The sequence below is a fragment of the Phalacrocorax carbo genome, chromosome 4 (assembly GCF_963921805.1).
Source record: "Phalacrocorax carbo chromosome 4, bPhaCar2.1, whole genome shotgun sequence".
NCBI classification, from domain to species: Eukaryota; Metazoa; Chordata; class Aves; order Suliformes; family Phalacrocoracidae; genus Phalacrocorax; species Phalacrocorax carbo.
This window is the reverse complement of record NC_087516.1, coordinates 48,600,203-48,617,828: the sequence shown is the minus strand read 5'-3', so window position 1 is coordinate 48,617,828 and position 17,626 is coordinate 48,600,203. Positions and strand designations below refer to the sequence as shown.

The window sequence follows — 17,626 nt, the reverse complement described above, 5'->3', positions numbered from 1 at the left end:
GTCCTTCCTCTACCTAACATCACCCCCCACATGCTAGTTACTGCACAAATCTTGAACAGCTAAGTTTTCACTGATCAACCACCACATTGGCTATTTCCTAAAACCAAGATGATTTCCTAAAACCAAGATGATTTACTATATTCCAAACCTGTGATAGAATAAGAACCCATCTACCAAGCTAGTGCTTTCTAGTTTTTATTTTCTAAGGTAAGCAGCAATGATTTGCTATTATTTATGAATCTGTCCAGTGTTCAAATTCTGTCTTGAACATAAAGATTTCAAAGCTGGCAGGAGGTCTTTCTTCAGAACAACAGTTAAAACATATCACATTCTGTATACAGAAAAGCAAAATAGACAGTGGCAGAAGGAATACACTTCAAGATGCCAGAGAGTAACTAAAAGAGTCTAATGTAGACTGGAGCAAATAATCAGGTTTGAGGTACACCACCTAGAAGAAACAAGTGAAAGAACCAGAGCTGGTCATTCTAGAGAAGTGCACATGAAGAAAAAACAGGGTAACAGTCTGCAAATAGCTTTTTTGCCTTTGCCTTATGTCTATTGTTACTAGGTTCAGAAGTAATGTTGAAATTGTTTCAACACACATTCAGATAAGTATGAATAAAAACTTTCCAACTGCCAAGACTTGTACAGCCTATTGAGAGGGTTTGCATAGTTACTATCACTGGAGGCTTTTAAGAACACAACAGACAAACCTCTGTCAGATTCAGGCACAGCTGATTCTGTGTCAAAGGACAGGCTAGTTCATGTCTTTGGGTCACTTCCTACTACACTTTATATGATTCTACAATATAATAAATCCTCCTGGAATGGGAGAAAGTCTCCAAAATGTGGTTAATTAACATCAGTGCTTGAAAAGACAAGTAGAGCAGACCATTGGCTGTTTAGAATACCAAAGATGGAAAGGGCATCAATATAGCTCAAAATATTTCTGCTGTAGAAACAATGGGCAGAGACTTACTGGTGTCAAAATTAATGCTAAGGTAAGAAGTGCTTTTAAAAAGTCCTGAAAGGCTGCACTTCAGTTAATATTTTCTAAGAAACAGAAGAAAGGTTTCAGAAGAAAGGAAACAGAAGAAACCACAGTGGCTCAAATATCTCAAAAGATGACTTGTGACACACACTGCTATAGAAATCCCACTGTTGTTTCTGAAGAGGGTGCTTATGAGACTCTGAGACTCTTAAAAAAAATCATGTAACCATTCTTCAGACTGGCATGTTAAGAAAAAAAAAAAAAGGAAAATCCCATCTAATTTTTTTTTTTTTTGAGGTGATAGGAGAAAAGATTAATTTTCTTGGGGATAAACTTCTCTGGCTTGAAGAAGTACTTTAAGATTAACCTTTCTAGCTTTATTTCATTGAAATAAGATGGACTTGGAAATCAAATGTATGCACTTTAAGTGTCCCTCATCTAAAAAAACCAAAACAATTTTAACTGTCCATCAACATCAAACATGAAAGCTTTATAGGAGTACACCACTTGATGCCTGGAGACATCAGAATAATCAGCGATTAAAGCCTGCAGGAACTCAGGGAGAAAGCCATTTGTTGAGAGTACTATCTATTTACACTATTTCTGAGGAAAACGGCTTGCACTGTCTGTGCCATTCCAGAAAGACTCCAGCTATTTAGAAGCCAAACTCTTTTGCTGCAGATGTTTAGGAGCTGAGAGGCAACTGGAGTAGCTATGCCCTCTTATGTACCTGAGATGACAGTGTGTAAACAGACACAGGGAGCACGCTGCTTGCCTGCCATCAGAAGTTCCTCACTGAAGAGCAGGCAAAAGCAGGCCTGCTGCAGAACGCAAATACAATCACCAAAAATATAAACAAACATGACTTTCAGTCTTGTCAAGATTTGCCTGAAACAAAGAGCATTAAACTGAAAGGTCTCATGCTTCCTACATTAGGAATGTTTTGAAGGACTAAGTTTATTAATTTTTTTGGGCAACTTCATGATGGAGTCTCAGCTTGGATCACAAAGCAGTATTTTATCAACTCCCAGTGCCTGGTAATCATTAGTTAATTAGAACTAAGCATTTTAAACAGGTATACCGGTGTTCAGTTTCATTCCACATCAAGTTTACAATAGTGCAGGTCTCTCCATCTCCCTGGTTTTACTAATTCATTGTAACAGGAGAGTAATACTCTAAGATATCTATCCCTTTCTCTTGTGGTAGGAACTTGCTACATTTTAGAGACCACAGTCTTTAAGCTACACACAGACACTTGAAAAAAAAAAATTTATAAAAATGTACCTGTAATGGAGTGTATGGAGAATATGCTTTCCTTGTCACCGAAGATGCTGTATTTTATGGTTTTTCCTGTAAATTTGTGTTCATAAGCTTCTACGGTTAGAAGCGATGTACCTATGGAAGCAATAAGACATTTTCATCATGTCCACTTTAGAAGGTTTTATTCTAATTTTATATTACTGTGCTTAATAGCAGATGCACAATCAAACACCTATGTACCAGGCTAGGTGCTTATTCATGAATCAAAATAGTAGAGAATAAAAACAACTTCTCCATGGCTTCCACTGCATTACAACTTCATAAGCAAGGCATTGTCTATCCCTCCTTGCCCAGTAAATTACTTATCTTAGCACAACTTCATCACTTGCCTAAATAAAATTATGAGTTTTAACTTCTAATTGCAGACTGCCACCTACCACTGGAACTACCTCTTACCTGAAGTTGTATCTATTCCTTTTATTCAGTTTGTGCTGTCTTTGGTAATTTAAATCTCATCTTTTCATAAATTCCTTTAAGGAAAATAGTCCTTTTTTTGTGCATCATAAGAATGTATGTTACCCCTGAGTCACCAAAAAGAGTTTGTTTTTCCTTCATTTATCTAAGTTCAATTTGGATTTTTGAGCAATATTTTAAATGAAATATTCTTAAAAATTTTAATTAGCCACCTTCTGACAGAGAGATTGAAAAGTTGCAACTACATGCATAGCTATGTGACAATTCAAGCAGAATCCAAATACAATGAAAAGAGCAATGACTTAAGATAGAATACAAGGGTCATGAAATAAAAATCCTGTTTGAAATAGGAGCGGAGGAAAAATATGGAACTGAATACATTATCCTGCTCTGAATCATCATGTTTAACAAAAATGTAGCAAGTCTAAAAAGCATTATCGAGATTTCCAAATAATTATTCTTTTCAAGTGAGTTATGAAACTGTTTAGTATATATGGGAAATTATTTTAATGGGTTTTAAATATTTAATTTCACTGTAATTGATTCCATGTAACTGTGATGGAATGAGGCTACTGTGCAACCTGAACTCTTCCAAACAGCATTACACACAACCAGCTACTTTATTACATTACAAAGGGCATGCTGTTCACCATCAGTGTTCTGGACGTTGGAGGAAAGGATTTAGTGTAAAAATGGGAGGAAACATTGCTCTTAAAACGATCTGCTGCCTTTTTTATTTTAGCGTTGTTACTTATTAACTTTTAAAAATCAGAAATTTTGGTTTAAGTGGTTTGCCATTTGCTCCTAAAATGTGACTGTCAAAGGCAAAAACGTGCTGACTTTGACAGCTATAATTTTCTTTACTAGTCAATATATTTGTAAGATATTTACTAGAAAAGTTCTGGAAGTAAGATCCTACCATCCAACAGGTAAAGACTGATATGAGTGCTGCACTGGGTTTTTTTAGGAACTAAAATAGGGGGTTGCAGGTTGAATTTTCATTGCCAGGCAATGATTTACTACAGAAGCCTCCAAGGGCGATCATTCATAGCATCCTCAGAGCAGAGTTAAAGACAAGAAAAAAAAGTCCAAAGAACATCACTATTTATCTTCCAATGCTGACAACAGTGTTTTTGTTTGTTTGCTTGTGTGTTTAAGAAGAAAAACTACCAGAAATAAAGAGGGCAGCAGCATTTCTACTTGAATCCCTGTTTTTCAGGGGTTAGGTTAATAAATTGTCGCTCTGGGTCCTCAAATCCTAATCCTTTAAGTTTAATATTTTTCATATTTTCATGAATTGTTTTCAAAATTGTTTACAACTTCTTTTTGGCAGAGAACAAATTTCTTCTGTTTCTGGTACCTTTCACAGAAAATTACTCCTTCAGACAGTGAATTTTTACAGTTCATTGTCAAAAAAATATGACCATATTCTGAGGTCTGTTGTGACACAAAAAGGCCCTGTACAGGTAAATAGCGAAAGACAGTACCCATCAGCTGGAGCTCACAATTTCAAGTGTACAAGATTCAAATACTCTTTCAAGCAGAGGTCATAACGTGTAACACTTAAACTGGAGAAAATTAAGAGAAAGGTAGCTTTCTGGCTGCAAAGCACACTGAAACGGCACAAGGATGAGATCAGCACTGAAGCTAGTGCAAGGAAGGAGGGACAACATGATCACTGCAAAAAGCAGTCCTAATTAGCTAGAACCGCAACGCAGTCAACTTATGGATTAGTTAAGAATATTAAAGGAAGTGAAAGGTGATTAAAAATGCTTATGTTTAGGGTTTTTTTCCAGTTCAATCAGACAACCTGATTGCATTTGGAAGTATCTCAAGCACTCTAAATAGCCAACATATCAACCTTTACATTGTGCCTGCTGACTTGCAACTGAACTATGGCAGCGTGGACAGTATTTGCCTACCTGGCCAAATAGGCTCAAGAACTTTTGTTGTACTCTATGTTTAGACATAACATACACACCAGAAATAAGCTACTGTATAATCTATATCATTGCTTTTCTTCTCTCTTCTCTACTCATTATAGTAGTCTCTTTTTATCTCCTTTGTCATCTAACCCTGCTTCATCCCTGGCATTATTTCTTGAGACCTCTTAATTGCTAATGAAAGAAAAAGCTAAATGAGCATAAAGAGATGACTTACAGAATAACAGGCGACATATTTTATATCTATTAGGAAAAAAATAAAGGAGTCAACAAGTTTTACTGGTGAATCTGTCTTCAGTGAAGTTCTATGCAAACGATCATTCAAGTGAAAGCTTGGTGAATAATAAAGGTTTCTTACCCTCTGAGGATGGAAGTGACTTGATTATTTATTGAGTGGCTTCTAAGTGCCTGTTGTAATGCAGTTTATAATATTTAAACACATTAAATATTTAATATTAAACAAAAAGTAGAAGAATGAGGTTTTCTGAAGGTCATTAAACTTGGAGGTCAAACATTTAAAGAAAATCTGACCACAAGGACCAGTTCCTGAGGCACTCACCCAATTGACAAGTTTAGACTAAATTAAAAACTAAGGACCCTTGGCTTTGGCTTCCGTCATTTATACTATTCAGATTTTTTTTATTCTTTTAAAAATAAACTTAGAGTTTTCCCACTCTATTAGTTAAGGTAGAAGGAAAATTAGGAGGAAAAGCCACATTTATAAATACCAGTTCTATAAATAATCAGTATGTAATGTAAATCTCCCCTGGACTGAATACACTGGTATCATTCATACTTGTAGGGATCAAATATATCCTGTAAGCTAACTTCTATGAGAGTTTTAATTATAATCATGCTTTTTTCCCACTGAAATGTAAAATATTTGATATTTACTTACGCTTATATAAATAAGAAAATACTAAAACCAGAGGCAAAACTATTAGTATTTGGTAAAGTCTCTCATACTCTTAAAAGAATTTGATCTTCTTAGCAAATAGACTTTATTAAATACATAAACTAAAATTTTGGGATGAAACCTTCCTGTTTATCCTGAAGCTTTGCTAAATTTCCTTTAATCAAAACAACTTAAATTGAATCTCATTTATATTTCCTATAGATTTAATGCGGGAACAATCTGACTATGGCATTCTGTTACCTCAGTTCCTTGGGGCACTCCCGTAATTTCAGGCTGGATTGTCTAACCTGACCCATGAATGTATCTATACTTAGGAAAATTTAGGATTGGATTATCTTATCTATTGTCATAAATGTCTGGATTTTATTTTCTTTCTTTAAATGGACTCTTGCTTCCTAACAAATCCTATCTTACTATTTTTTCTTAACTAGAAATTTTAAGGCAGGATTAATACAGGTTAAGCACATCTCTCCTCAAAAAGACTGAAACCCCAGGGCCTTGCCCTTACTCTGCTGGGAAGCCTGACAAACAGATTCTCACAACACTTTCTGAAAATACAAGCCTGCTGTAGCAAGCGAGAGACAAAACTGAGAGCCCAGGGCTCGCCCCTGGCATCACCCCGGTCTCTCTGCTTTCCGGACACCTAGGATCCAGGGCCCCTCTACATCACCACAACTGACTCTCCATGGGTAGATCAATGAAAAGACACAAACCAAGAGATTAACACACATTGCTGTGACATCTGAACTGCATCTTCTGGAAGCAGCAATTCCCCCAGGGCAGACTCTCCTTTGCAAAGTGACACACTGTTAAATACTGTACAGTGCTGACACTAGTAAAACAGGGTTTGGAGGTCTTGGTGCATCTGTTGTTCACATTCACAGAGAAATTCAATTTTAGCATGTGCAAAACTGCTTGTAAATCCTGGTCAAATTCATGGAATAAAGAGCATTTTTAAGTGTCAGGACAACTGTGTTTAGGGATTTTTTTCCCCCTGCATTTGTAATAGAAGGAATAAATGAAGCATTGGTTTAAAAAAAATTAAAGTACTTTAAAGAAACTTCTTATCCCACAGATTCTGTACTCAGAGTGCTTAGCAGGAAAATGTACCTACCATATCTAATTGACAGGAGGCATAACTACTAACATTCTCTGAATGATAAAAAGTAGACTGGTAATTCTCATCATTATATGGAACAAAAATAAATAAATTTGTTAGCACCTTGTGACTGAAGCTGGTTTGTCTACGGGTAGCATTCAATAGCGCAGGCTCTACCTAGAGATACACTACAGAAGCCTGTCTGAGTGACAATGTACCAGAGTCTCCAAACTTCTCTCCCCTTCACCTCATATTCTCCTCCTTCTGGAAAGCCTAAAACTTCAGTAAGGTTTTGGAATATCTCTGAAAGTTTCTACAGTTCATGAAGGGTTTTGCAAAAACAAGAAATGTCACATTGTAACTGGTACACATCACTCATCTGTCCTCGTGTGCGTTGACAAGTGAAATGACGAGTCAACGCTGTCCACCCACGAATAAAGTAATTTTGCTAAAAGAGTGAACCCACTGATGCTCAGGGCTTCCCAGGCTGAGGGGTGGAAACACACAACCTTTGACAAGGGAGCTTTCTGTTTAATATGAGCATCACCGTTGTACATGGGCAAACTCAAGAGCCAGGCAATCCCTCCAAATAACAGACCATGCTCCTTTTTCATGCTGGTGCACTGAAAAAGGGCAGACAGGTATCTGCTACATTCAAGATAACTTTTCCCTGCTGCTGCACAGGAAAAAGATTTCCCTATGTCATTCATTACAATTACCATTCCAGAAGGAGGGGAGATTGGCAACCACAGGAACACAAACTGGGATTTGATGCTCACCTGCTGCACTGTTCTCAGGCATGCTTGCTTCATACAGGCTATGGCTGAATGAAACCTCCTCCTCTTGTTCTTCTGTAAAGATAATGACCATAGCGGTGGCTGTTCGAGGTGAGATACCTTGATCTGAAGCTGTCACTAGCAGCTGGGTACTGAAGTCCTTGGAAGCCAAGGGCTCCTGAAGAATGATGTCACCTGTCTTTGTGTCAATCTGAAATACAGTTTCTGCTATCATCAAACTAAAAACAACAGCTCCATTTGATCCCAGATCCATGTCCTCCGCTCTCACAGTAGCTACTATCTCATTCACAGGGGTTTCAACAGGCACAAAGGCCCTGATAGGATTCTGCAAAAAAATGGGATCATTGTCATTGACATCATCAACTTGCACCACAACACTGACAGTGGTGCTTCTTGGCAAATGGGTGCTGCAGTCACTTGCCACAACCCTAAACGTATACTTAGATTTGGTCTCCCGGTCCAGTGCCTTTGTAGTAACTATAGACCCCGTTACACTGTCAATAGCAAACACTCCGAAGGTGTCGTCAATGAGGGAGTACGTAACTTCGCCATTCAGGCCTTCATCTTCGTCAGAAGCAAAGAGGTCCAGGATGGCTGAGCCTTCCTCTAGGTCTTCTCTCACAGAGATTTGATACTGAGTCTTTGCAAACAAAGGATCGTGGTCATTTTCATCCAAGACCATTAGATAGAGCTGTGCAGTGGAGCTTCTTGAGGGACTGCCTAGGTCATGGCACTCAATTACAAGAGTAAAATTGCTGACATCTTCTCTGTCTAAGCTACGAGTGACCAGCAGTTTTCCTGAAGTGTTATTTAGTGTGAAGTATTCACCAACATTTCCACCTTTCAAATACATAAAAAATAAAATTAGCACAATTACTTTTGAAAAAAGAATCCCTTGCAAATACTGCTATGTTAATTGCAATAACACGATCCAATTGTCATACAGCTGGTGCACTCATATGCCTTTCACATATTTTGTTACTCTTATATGAATTAAAACCTGCATTTCATTTAAATCAGTGGGTAGCAATGACAGTAAATACAGAATGTCGTATCAATTTACAGAGTGGCTATTTTGCCAGATGCATGTCTTCTTTCCTAAAGCAGCACACCTTATAAAATCTCCTACAGCTACGCTGCTGCGTAGTGACCTCTTCCCAACCTTAGTTACAAATTCCAGAAACCTATAAAGCATTGCTGACAATTGTAATTACTTGCTCCTTGTACTCTTCTACAAACCTGTCACTTGGAAGTTAATAGTTGTGCAAGGTCTTGATTTGGGGGGCGTGGGGAGGTAAATATGAAGCAGTCGACAGAAAAGTCAGCATTTTTAGTAACAGTGAATGGCATACATATTTTATAACATGTAGAAAGACCAAAGTTAATTGAATTAAAGCCCATAAAAGATGGTGACATTAAAACCGAGAAAACATAATGGAATTCATAACTGTTTCTGCAAAGAAAAATGTGTTGGCTGTTACCACAGTAGCTATCTGCCCACATTTGAGCTATTGCTGAGAGCCACAAACCAAAGTAAGCACAGCAAACTCGTATTTGTGCAAAAAAATTACAGGAGGCTTTGAACAGCTGTTGAGCTTACATTGGCAGAGTGGACACAGGGAGAGTTTGGCAATATGAGAATCAAGTATGACATTACTAATTGCTGGGTGAAAGAAGCTCTCATGAAATAAAATTAACTAAATGAAATCAGATTAATTCTTGTACTTATTTGCAAGGGTATATTTATGTTCATAACTTCAACAACTACAACAAAAAGGACAAAATTATGCTTTTGAGATTAATGCCTCCTTCCAGCATTTGGAAATTTTTTGTTTTTCTTTTCTGTACTATTTCAAATCCAGAAAGCAGACTGAAAGTATGCCTGGAAAGTGCTTATTAATGCTGACAAAGGGGTGAAATATAATTTCCCCCCCCCCCCACATGAAAGAAGCATTTGGACAAGATGGGAGCTAGGGAGGCCTGGTAAAATCAAGACTAGTCTAAAACTTGGATACTGCTGTTTATATACTTCCTTATTTACTAACAAAAATGATGGAGTGTAACTTACCAATTATTTTGTATCTTAGAGCTCCGTTACTGCCAACATCCATATCTACAGCCAGGGTAATGTGAATGACAGAAGGCTGTTGATTCTCTGGAATATGGATCTCAGAGGCAGGAAGAAGAAACATGGGAGAGTGATCATTTTCATCCAACACTGTGCAGATGACTGTCACCATACTCGACAGTGACGGGGTTCCACCATCTCGAACCAAAACTAAGATTAATTAAGGAAAGCAAATTTTATACAATGGTTGTGGGTGCAACAATAGATGTACCTTAATAATAGCAGAATAGGAGAGTTATCTGTGCTATGCAAAAAGCACATGCTCTTCTGTACCTGAAAATCTTACTACTTCCATCTAATTCAGACAACATGAAAAAAAGGTAATACTGATAGTAACACCACACTCATTCTCACTTCCCATTTTACAGGCACTCAGATATTTCACGCTGTTACCTTTAATACTGAAAACTTCCTGGGTTTCCCTGTCCAGTGATGCAGTTGTTATGAGTTCTCCACTGTCTGAGTTCATCTTAAATTTCTCATAACCAGATCCTGGTAAGATTTCATACTGAAGCAACGAATTCAGTCCTTAAAACAGAATAGAAGTCTTAAAACATAGCATTCTCCTCACATTCAGGTCTACGTATTTGTCTCTTTCTTCTCCCCTTTCCTGGGAAATGGGTTATGGATGAAATTATTATTTTTAATGCAGTGAGTAACTGCTTCTTCATTAGCACAAAGGACCCAAACTTAAAATTCAGATCTTCAAAATTCTTTTCCAGATGCTACTTTGTGCTAAGTTTTCCAGCCACTCAGAGAGACCGTAGCAACATTTCTAGGCACTCAGGGCGTGTCTCCAAACAAGATGACATATAAACATGATGCAAGAGAGCATTAACTTAGACTGTGGAATCCATGCATTTGTCTTCTGCTCTCCCCAAGGTAGTCAGTTTATTTCTCAACAGGATGTCAGGCAGAGTACTAGGCTGTGCTGGCAGCTCTAGTTCTCCACTTAACTTCACTTGGAGCCAACGCAACTATCTCTACACAGTACAACACCGAATAGTATAAACATTCAGAGAAAAAATCCACTTTGTGGCATGCCCACCAGTTCTATATATTCATAATACTGAGCAGGCAGGTGCCTCATCCCCATCAGGGCTCACGGGGTAGCCATCTTCTAGTTGTCTTCAACAGAAAAGCCTATTTGGTGGACATTCCCACAGCACATATCAGGCCTTTTGGACTGTTCCCGCTTGTAGTCAGTCTCTGAAATAATACTGCTTGGTTTTATAAATTGTGCAGGATTTCCAGAAGGGAAGGTTAAAGAGTTTCCTCCCCTCTGAGTTTTTCTGATGCCAATTCCATTCAGTTCCTAATCAGACCTACCACTTGTATGTACTACCAGGGTATTAGCCTTCCTGTTTTTCTCTAGGAAATAGGTTAAAACTGTACAGGCTTTTAGAAACCTTTCTTTCAAAGTTGCCCACCTGAGTTGAAAAAGAAATGTGACTTCACATTCTTACCTATTATGGTTATAAAATAATTTCTTTCATATTTCTTCTAGCTTCAACACCCTCCTGAGGAAAGTATAACGTTATCTCCATCACACTTATATTATTAACTTTACTGAGATTAATTCTACATTATACTTGAAGCGCTTGTACTACTGTGCTGCTTTTCTTTTTTTTTTCCAAATTTTTCTAAGTTTCATTCGATCATTCTGTTTTTCCAATGAACAATCAGTCTTTTAGTAGGGTTGGGACAGTTGGTGCACCTGGAAAACTACAGCACTTCTAGTCATATGAAATCTAGTCATATGAAATATGAAATATTCCGAGTCAAACACTGCCTGCCTGTTCTCATCTGCTGCAGTTGAAAACAAGACAATCTGCATTGGAGTTGATGGAGAAACACCAGTGTGAGAGAAAAAACAAAGCCCACAGATTTTAGCATCCATGACTTCCTTTGTTTGCTTTTAAACAGCTTTGCGAAATAGTTTGACAACACTACTGAAAGTTGATTAGGAGAATTTTTACTGTAAATGCATTTGCACCTAAACTAAGTCAAGGGAGGGGCATATTCATACAACACATGGCAGAAGGAAAAATGAGTTACAGAAATCCTTCCAGCCAGTAAGGTCAATCAAGGAGAATGTCTTGAAAGTTTAAGGTTACCAACACACACTATCTGATCTGCCCATATAGACATGATTTAACTACTTTTAAAAAGATACTCACAGCTCCACCTGCATTTATCTATGCTTATTCACCAGTATGCTACAGATAGAAAAAAGACACTTGACGTTGTGGCAATGATATTAACTATTAGCCTTTGGTCTCCTGCAGCTGAACTGCTTTGTCCCAGTGACTTCACTGGCAGATTTCACAATGGACATTTTTTACAAACAGTGCTGAAAAGACATACAGTGCCATCCAAGTTGAGTATTAACACACTGTTGAAATTAAAACTTTTAACCCTGTAAGGACACAGATATGTGACACTTTCTTTACATTTATTTACTAAGCACTTACTGCTTTCTTTCTCATATCCAGGTGCTAGGAGCGTACACCTAGCAGTAGGAGAAGCTGCACACCCTGCCAAGAGAGGAGTGGGATGACTCTACACTTTCACACGCCATGGCAAAGCAGTCGACATGTTTGCACTTGATCAAACCTATTGGTTAATTATTCAGTAGCACTAGTCACATTTTGGGGCCTGAAATTACACACTGAAATGAGAAACAAACTATTCTTCCTGCACATTACAAGCTAGAAGAGGAGTTAAGTCCCTTCCTTGCCATTGGCCGGTGTCAAGGAATCCTTCTCCCTGCAGGCCAAATGGCAGGGTGGATGCATGGTGCCTGAGCTGCTGCCAGGGAAAAGCGTCAGCCCCTTTTCCTGTTCCCCTGCCACAGTACGGGCAGCCCCTGTGCTCCCATTTCTCCTCAGAAGCAGCAGCTGTGGCATTACGTTGGGTATGATTATATCTAGAGCCAACACCGGTGAAGAAGCAATGGGAACAAATGCCCTCCCTGCCCCAAATCTAGGCTTAAGTCTCATCTTTATAATACTAGTGTTGTTAAGACCATGATAATCCATGAATACGAGCAAGACAAATTGTCTAGCGAATGGCAGTAAGACCTGTCTCATAACTCTAGGTCAGTGGTCCCTATTAACCTTCCGAGATTTTTCTCCCAAGGCTCCAGACATAACGACTGAACCACAGAGGTGCACATCAGCTTAAAAGCAGACCTTGACAAATGCTAGTTCAGTTTATTCAGAGCTTCTGCAAAGACATATCGCAAGACAAACCCCTGACCTATCTTGTATACACTGCGGGTATCTTTGCTTTCCCATACACTTTTTTCCATCATTTACCAGTATCACATGTGTCTTTACACCTGCATTTATTTGTGTTGTGCTGTTAGATGTCAGCCTTGGGGTGGGTGGAGAGGTCCCACACTGTAAGAGGACTTAGAGAAAGTGAGGCAACATAGAGCTGCAGTAAGTGCAGCTCTTGCAATGTGCAGGAGGGTTTTGGCTGAGCAAGATGTTTCATGAATATCTATGTGAAAGAAAATTCAATCAGGGAATGATGTAAAAAGACAAATAAAACAGAATGTTTTGTGAAGGATGGCTGATATTGTCAGTAAAAATGATTCCTCCCTGTGGTCAGTCAGGGAACATATGAAGTGGGGAAAAAAAAAGGCTCCAATGGGAGGAAAGTCCTCCACTGAGACTATGCAAATATTACAGGGATGTGAACTGCAATTTAAAGAGCAAATAAAAATAAAGTAAAAAATGTGATGTGTAAGATAAAGAACACCATGTGAGGAGTTGTCTTATCCAAAAATTCTGTTCCAAAAGTGTAAAAGTCAGTAGCATTATATTTATATGACTCCTATATAAATCCTATTTTCTTACACTATGAGCATCACTTCAGTGTTTGGAACAATACTGTTACACGCACATGACATGGGGCCAAATCAGGCAAATGTGAGAAAAAGACCCAACAGAATGACTGTGGTTACTGGAAAATGTACTTTTTTTTTTAAAAAAAAAAGGCAGGAAGGAATCATCAGCCACAACAGTGCTCCAGCCCAAAGACTCTGCACAGGCAGGCGCACACTGTGCCACCCAGTACACTTGGAATGCCCTTCCTGTCCACCCTGCCAAGCCACCCCCGCTCCCTCCTCCTAACAGCTCCCAGAATTTCCCTTCTGCTGTATTTCCCACAAGATGTAAAATAAATAAATGTAAGGAACAAAGAAAGGAGGGAGAGGAATTCAAGCAAATTCCCACTTCTTTTCTCTATTATCTTGCAAATTTTTACTTCAAATACTGCTTTTTTTTTTTTTAGTGTGATCCACAAAAATAGAAAATACTTGGAAGAACAAGGTACAAAGGTAGACGGTAATGTTGCTCAGCTGTCATGAAGATTTTCATAGCGCTACCCACCCATTCCTAATTTCTAAATACTTTACATACTTGTGGGGAAATGTGTCTTCTGTATATTACCTCTACTGAGCTCCCATCAGCCTTTTGTAATCAATACGTGTTCTACATTACAATGACAAATCTTACTGAACACAGAAAATTATTTTGCTAACAAGATCTATTGTTTTATCTATTTTTTGGATAGCACAACCTTAAACAATTCTAAAGATGTGCAGAAAGTCAACACACAGTAAAAAAAGTCATTCACAGGGCTGAGACAACCTTTCGGCCAACTGGAGCAGTATTGTAGTATTTAATTCTCTTTCCAGATTTTATCTTTACTGCAGACCACAGACTCTCTGTAACTACTTCATGTTACACCAACTGTATGCACTGTGTGTGGTATTACTTAAGCTAAGATTCTCTCCAGCACACAGATTACCTGTAACATCATATGCATTTTAGATATTTCCAAAGGGCAGGTATTTGAAGAACTGGAGAGCATTTTGTGTTGCTGAGCAAAAACTCTTTCACATTTAGTCCTTACCTGTGATTCAAAGAGCATATGAACCACCCCTCCTTACTCATCCATTCTGAGTATGTTTGAAAAGCAATGCATAACATTCTTAAGCATGTAAAATCCTGTTTGAAACCCAGAGCGGGTTCCACGATCCCTCCACAGCTCAACTTGCTGGAAAACCTTGGATGACAGTGCCCCTCTCCGGTCAGAAAAGATCAGTGCATATTTGCCGGTTCTGTTACAAAACCAGGACCCTTGTCTAGTGAACTGTTTTAAAACTATTCAAAACAATCTGATTGAGAGCCATGAAACATTCAAATATTAACTTTAACTGAGTTGAACATTGTTTGTTGATTTATAACCAGAGCATGCTGGCTAACTTCACATGAAAGCTAGAGTATGCTGAGCTACTTTTGCACACATTTTACATTTAATATACCAGTCAGAGCTGAAGCTACCCCAGTGTGCAAATCAGAATACCACCAAGCCCTGAATAAAGGTTGAGGGTCTGAACCAAAAGCCATGTTTTGAAACTCAAAACTCTTACCTTACCTTGGGAAAAGCACAACAGCTGTACACACAAGCAGAGCAAGCAGCAAGATTTGATCGGTTTACTATGGTCCACAATGAAATTAATAGCAAAACGACAGAAATTACCTGCATCTCTGTCCACAGCTTCTACCTTTATGACAAACGCCCCCGGATCTTGGTTTTCACGAACTGCAGTCTCATAAAGTTGCTTCAGAAATATTGGGGTCTCATCATTCACATCAAGAACAATGATGGTTAGAACCTGTGTGGAGGAGAGAGCTGGGCTGCCGTCATCAAGAGCCATGACTGTCAAACTGTAGCACTCCTGAATCTCACGGTCCAGAAGCTGGGCTGTAGTTAAGAGTCCTATTATAAAGAAAGAAAGTATTAAAAAGGTATTCTGGTCCAGCTTAGGATCCCAGTTGTCCAGCACTCGCAGCTTCAATGTAGCATCACCATGCATGCTGTGCCACTGCTGCACGGCTTCCAGACTTTGGAGTCAATCATTACCTGTTGTTCCCTTTAGAGTGCTAACTGGCCCAGAAATACTCATTTTGACATCAAGGTAAACTGGCATTCATGGAATATTCGAGTGAAATTCGGAGATTCCTTTTTATTTAAATTTGGGCTTAACTTTTAAACAATATTTAACTTAAATATTTCTCTTCTTTGGATGTAAGTTATGCAGTTAGGAACTCTACAAATCAGTGCCAGCTCTATCACATAATGGATTCAAAAGCAGACTAAGAACCAGAAAATATTGCAACTATTAGAGTGAGATTTGCATTTGTGTGCAGATGATATAATAGTTATAGAACTCATTCAGGAACCAGAGATTTTCAGAGGGCTGAAGAATGAAATTCATCAGCACTTGGGCCTCCACTGAACATGCTCCACCCACAGTGTAATGCACATTACTCGATCTTGACTTTGCCTTTCTTCATGGGTACATATAGCAACATATGTATGTGCACATGCTTTAAGTATGCATCATGCAAAAATTAGAATGAGGTATTTCACTGCACATGCTTTCTTCCCATGCTTCCTTAATGCACTATTGGAAGGAGATCCAGTACATCTACACCACACAGTAATACTGTCATGCATTAATTTTTGAGCTGAGTCTCACTGAGCTTGCCTACCGCATGTATTACTGCCAAACTCATGTGGTGCTCTGCCCAAGGTAATCACCCGAGGACGATAAGTCACCTGAGTAGAGTACCACAGTAATGTGGTATTTCAGTATTGCATTGTACGCACTCCCAAATATTACTGTGAGAAGCACAGTACAAGGAACTCCAGAGAACAGAAGTTACAGTACCTGTGATTTTATCCAATACAAATGCTTTGTTGTCATTGCCTGAAAGAATGTGATATGTAACTTGTCCATTTCTTCCCTCATCAGGATCCTTTGCAATTATGCGGTGCACAAGGAAGCCCACTTCCACATCCTCCATGACATAGGAAAGAGGTGAAGATGTAAAACTGGGACTGTTGTCATTGACATCTAAAATAACAATTTTTGCAGCCAGGGAACCAAGCCTGCGATCAGTCAGATTTATTGCCTGGTCTGCTGCAGATACTCTAAGGATCACAGAGTGAGTAATCTCCCTGTCCAGTGGAAAAGCTGTGGTCACAGTGCCATACAAAGGGTGAATAAGAAATGGGTTTTTACCCATGTTACTTGTTTCTAGGGAATACTGTATTTTGCTGTTCAGAAAACTGCCATCTCCATCTTTTGCATTGAATGTGTAAACCAGAGTGCCAACAGGCACATTTTCCTCTATGCCAATCACTACAAAGTCATCTTGAAAATACGGAGAATGATCATTCTGATCTTCTACATTGATGCTTAGGAAGACAGTGGTATTCTGTGGAGGATTATTATTATAATCCTTTATAATAACTTGCAAAAGGAAGTGTGAAGCTGTTTCATAGTCGAGTTCCTTGGAAAGAAAAAGATCTCCTGTCAAGCTGTCTATTTCAAAATGAACATCATCACCATCCTTAGCAAAACTGAAATGCAATTTCCTGTTAGTTGTTAGATGATTATCAGGCCACTTCAGAGAATTCAACACTTGTGCAGGTTTAAAATTTTCAGGTACGACAAAGTGCCTGACAGATCTCCTTTTGGGAAGTGGGATTACCTGCAACAAAAGCACAAAGACTGCAATATTTTCCCATTGTTATTATGAATAGTGTAATAAAAATTGTTTTTCTTAATCGAGTTTAATCATTTATCATTTATGACTACATTTATCCTAAGTATGCCCCAAAGCCAGAAAACAAACTCAACATGCTCCATAAGAGTTCATATAGTCCTTGGCCAGTCATTCCACAACTCTCTCTTTCATTCCCATGTTAAAAAAAGGGACAAGACTGCCTCTCACCCTCTGAATCACAGGGGTCCAAATGCAGATGACTTGAATACTCCTGTCTCTGCCCCTACTCTGAAAAGCTTCAACTGTCATTCTACATGGGATAGCATCACAGGGACAGATGTGACAAAGAAAGCATGGTATGTTATGCAGTTTGCTGAACACAGACAGATAGCTGGGGGTTTCTGAGGATTGGTTATGTCATTACAG

At 38.6% G+C, this 17,626-nt stretch overlaps 1 protein-coding gene across 1 annotated transcript in view; it reads right to left on the bottom strand.

Annotated features, from left to right (window-relative positions):
- DCHS2 (dachsous cadherin-related 2) overlaps positions 1–17,626 on the bottom strand; it is a 126,447-nt gene that overhangs the window by 16,005 nt on the left and 92,816 nt on the right. Inside the window, exons 9-14 of the mRNA XM_064449834.1 lie at positions 16,360–17,185; positions 15,165–15,404; positions 10,002–10,136; positions 9,549–9,758; positions 7,463–8,320; positions 2,276–2,386 (exon numbers count right to left, since the gene is read on the bottom strand). Of these exons, the coding sequence (XP_064305904.1) occupies positions 2,276–2,386; positions 7,463–8,320; positions 9,549–9,758; positions 10,002–10,136; positions 15,165–15,404; positions 16,360–17,185 (2,380 nt within the window). The remainder of the gene's footprint in view (positions 1–2,275; positions 2,387–7,462; positions 8,321–9,548; positions 9,759–10,001; positions 10,137–15,164; positions 15,405–16,359; positions 17,186–17,626) is intronic.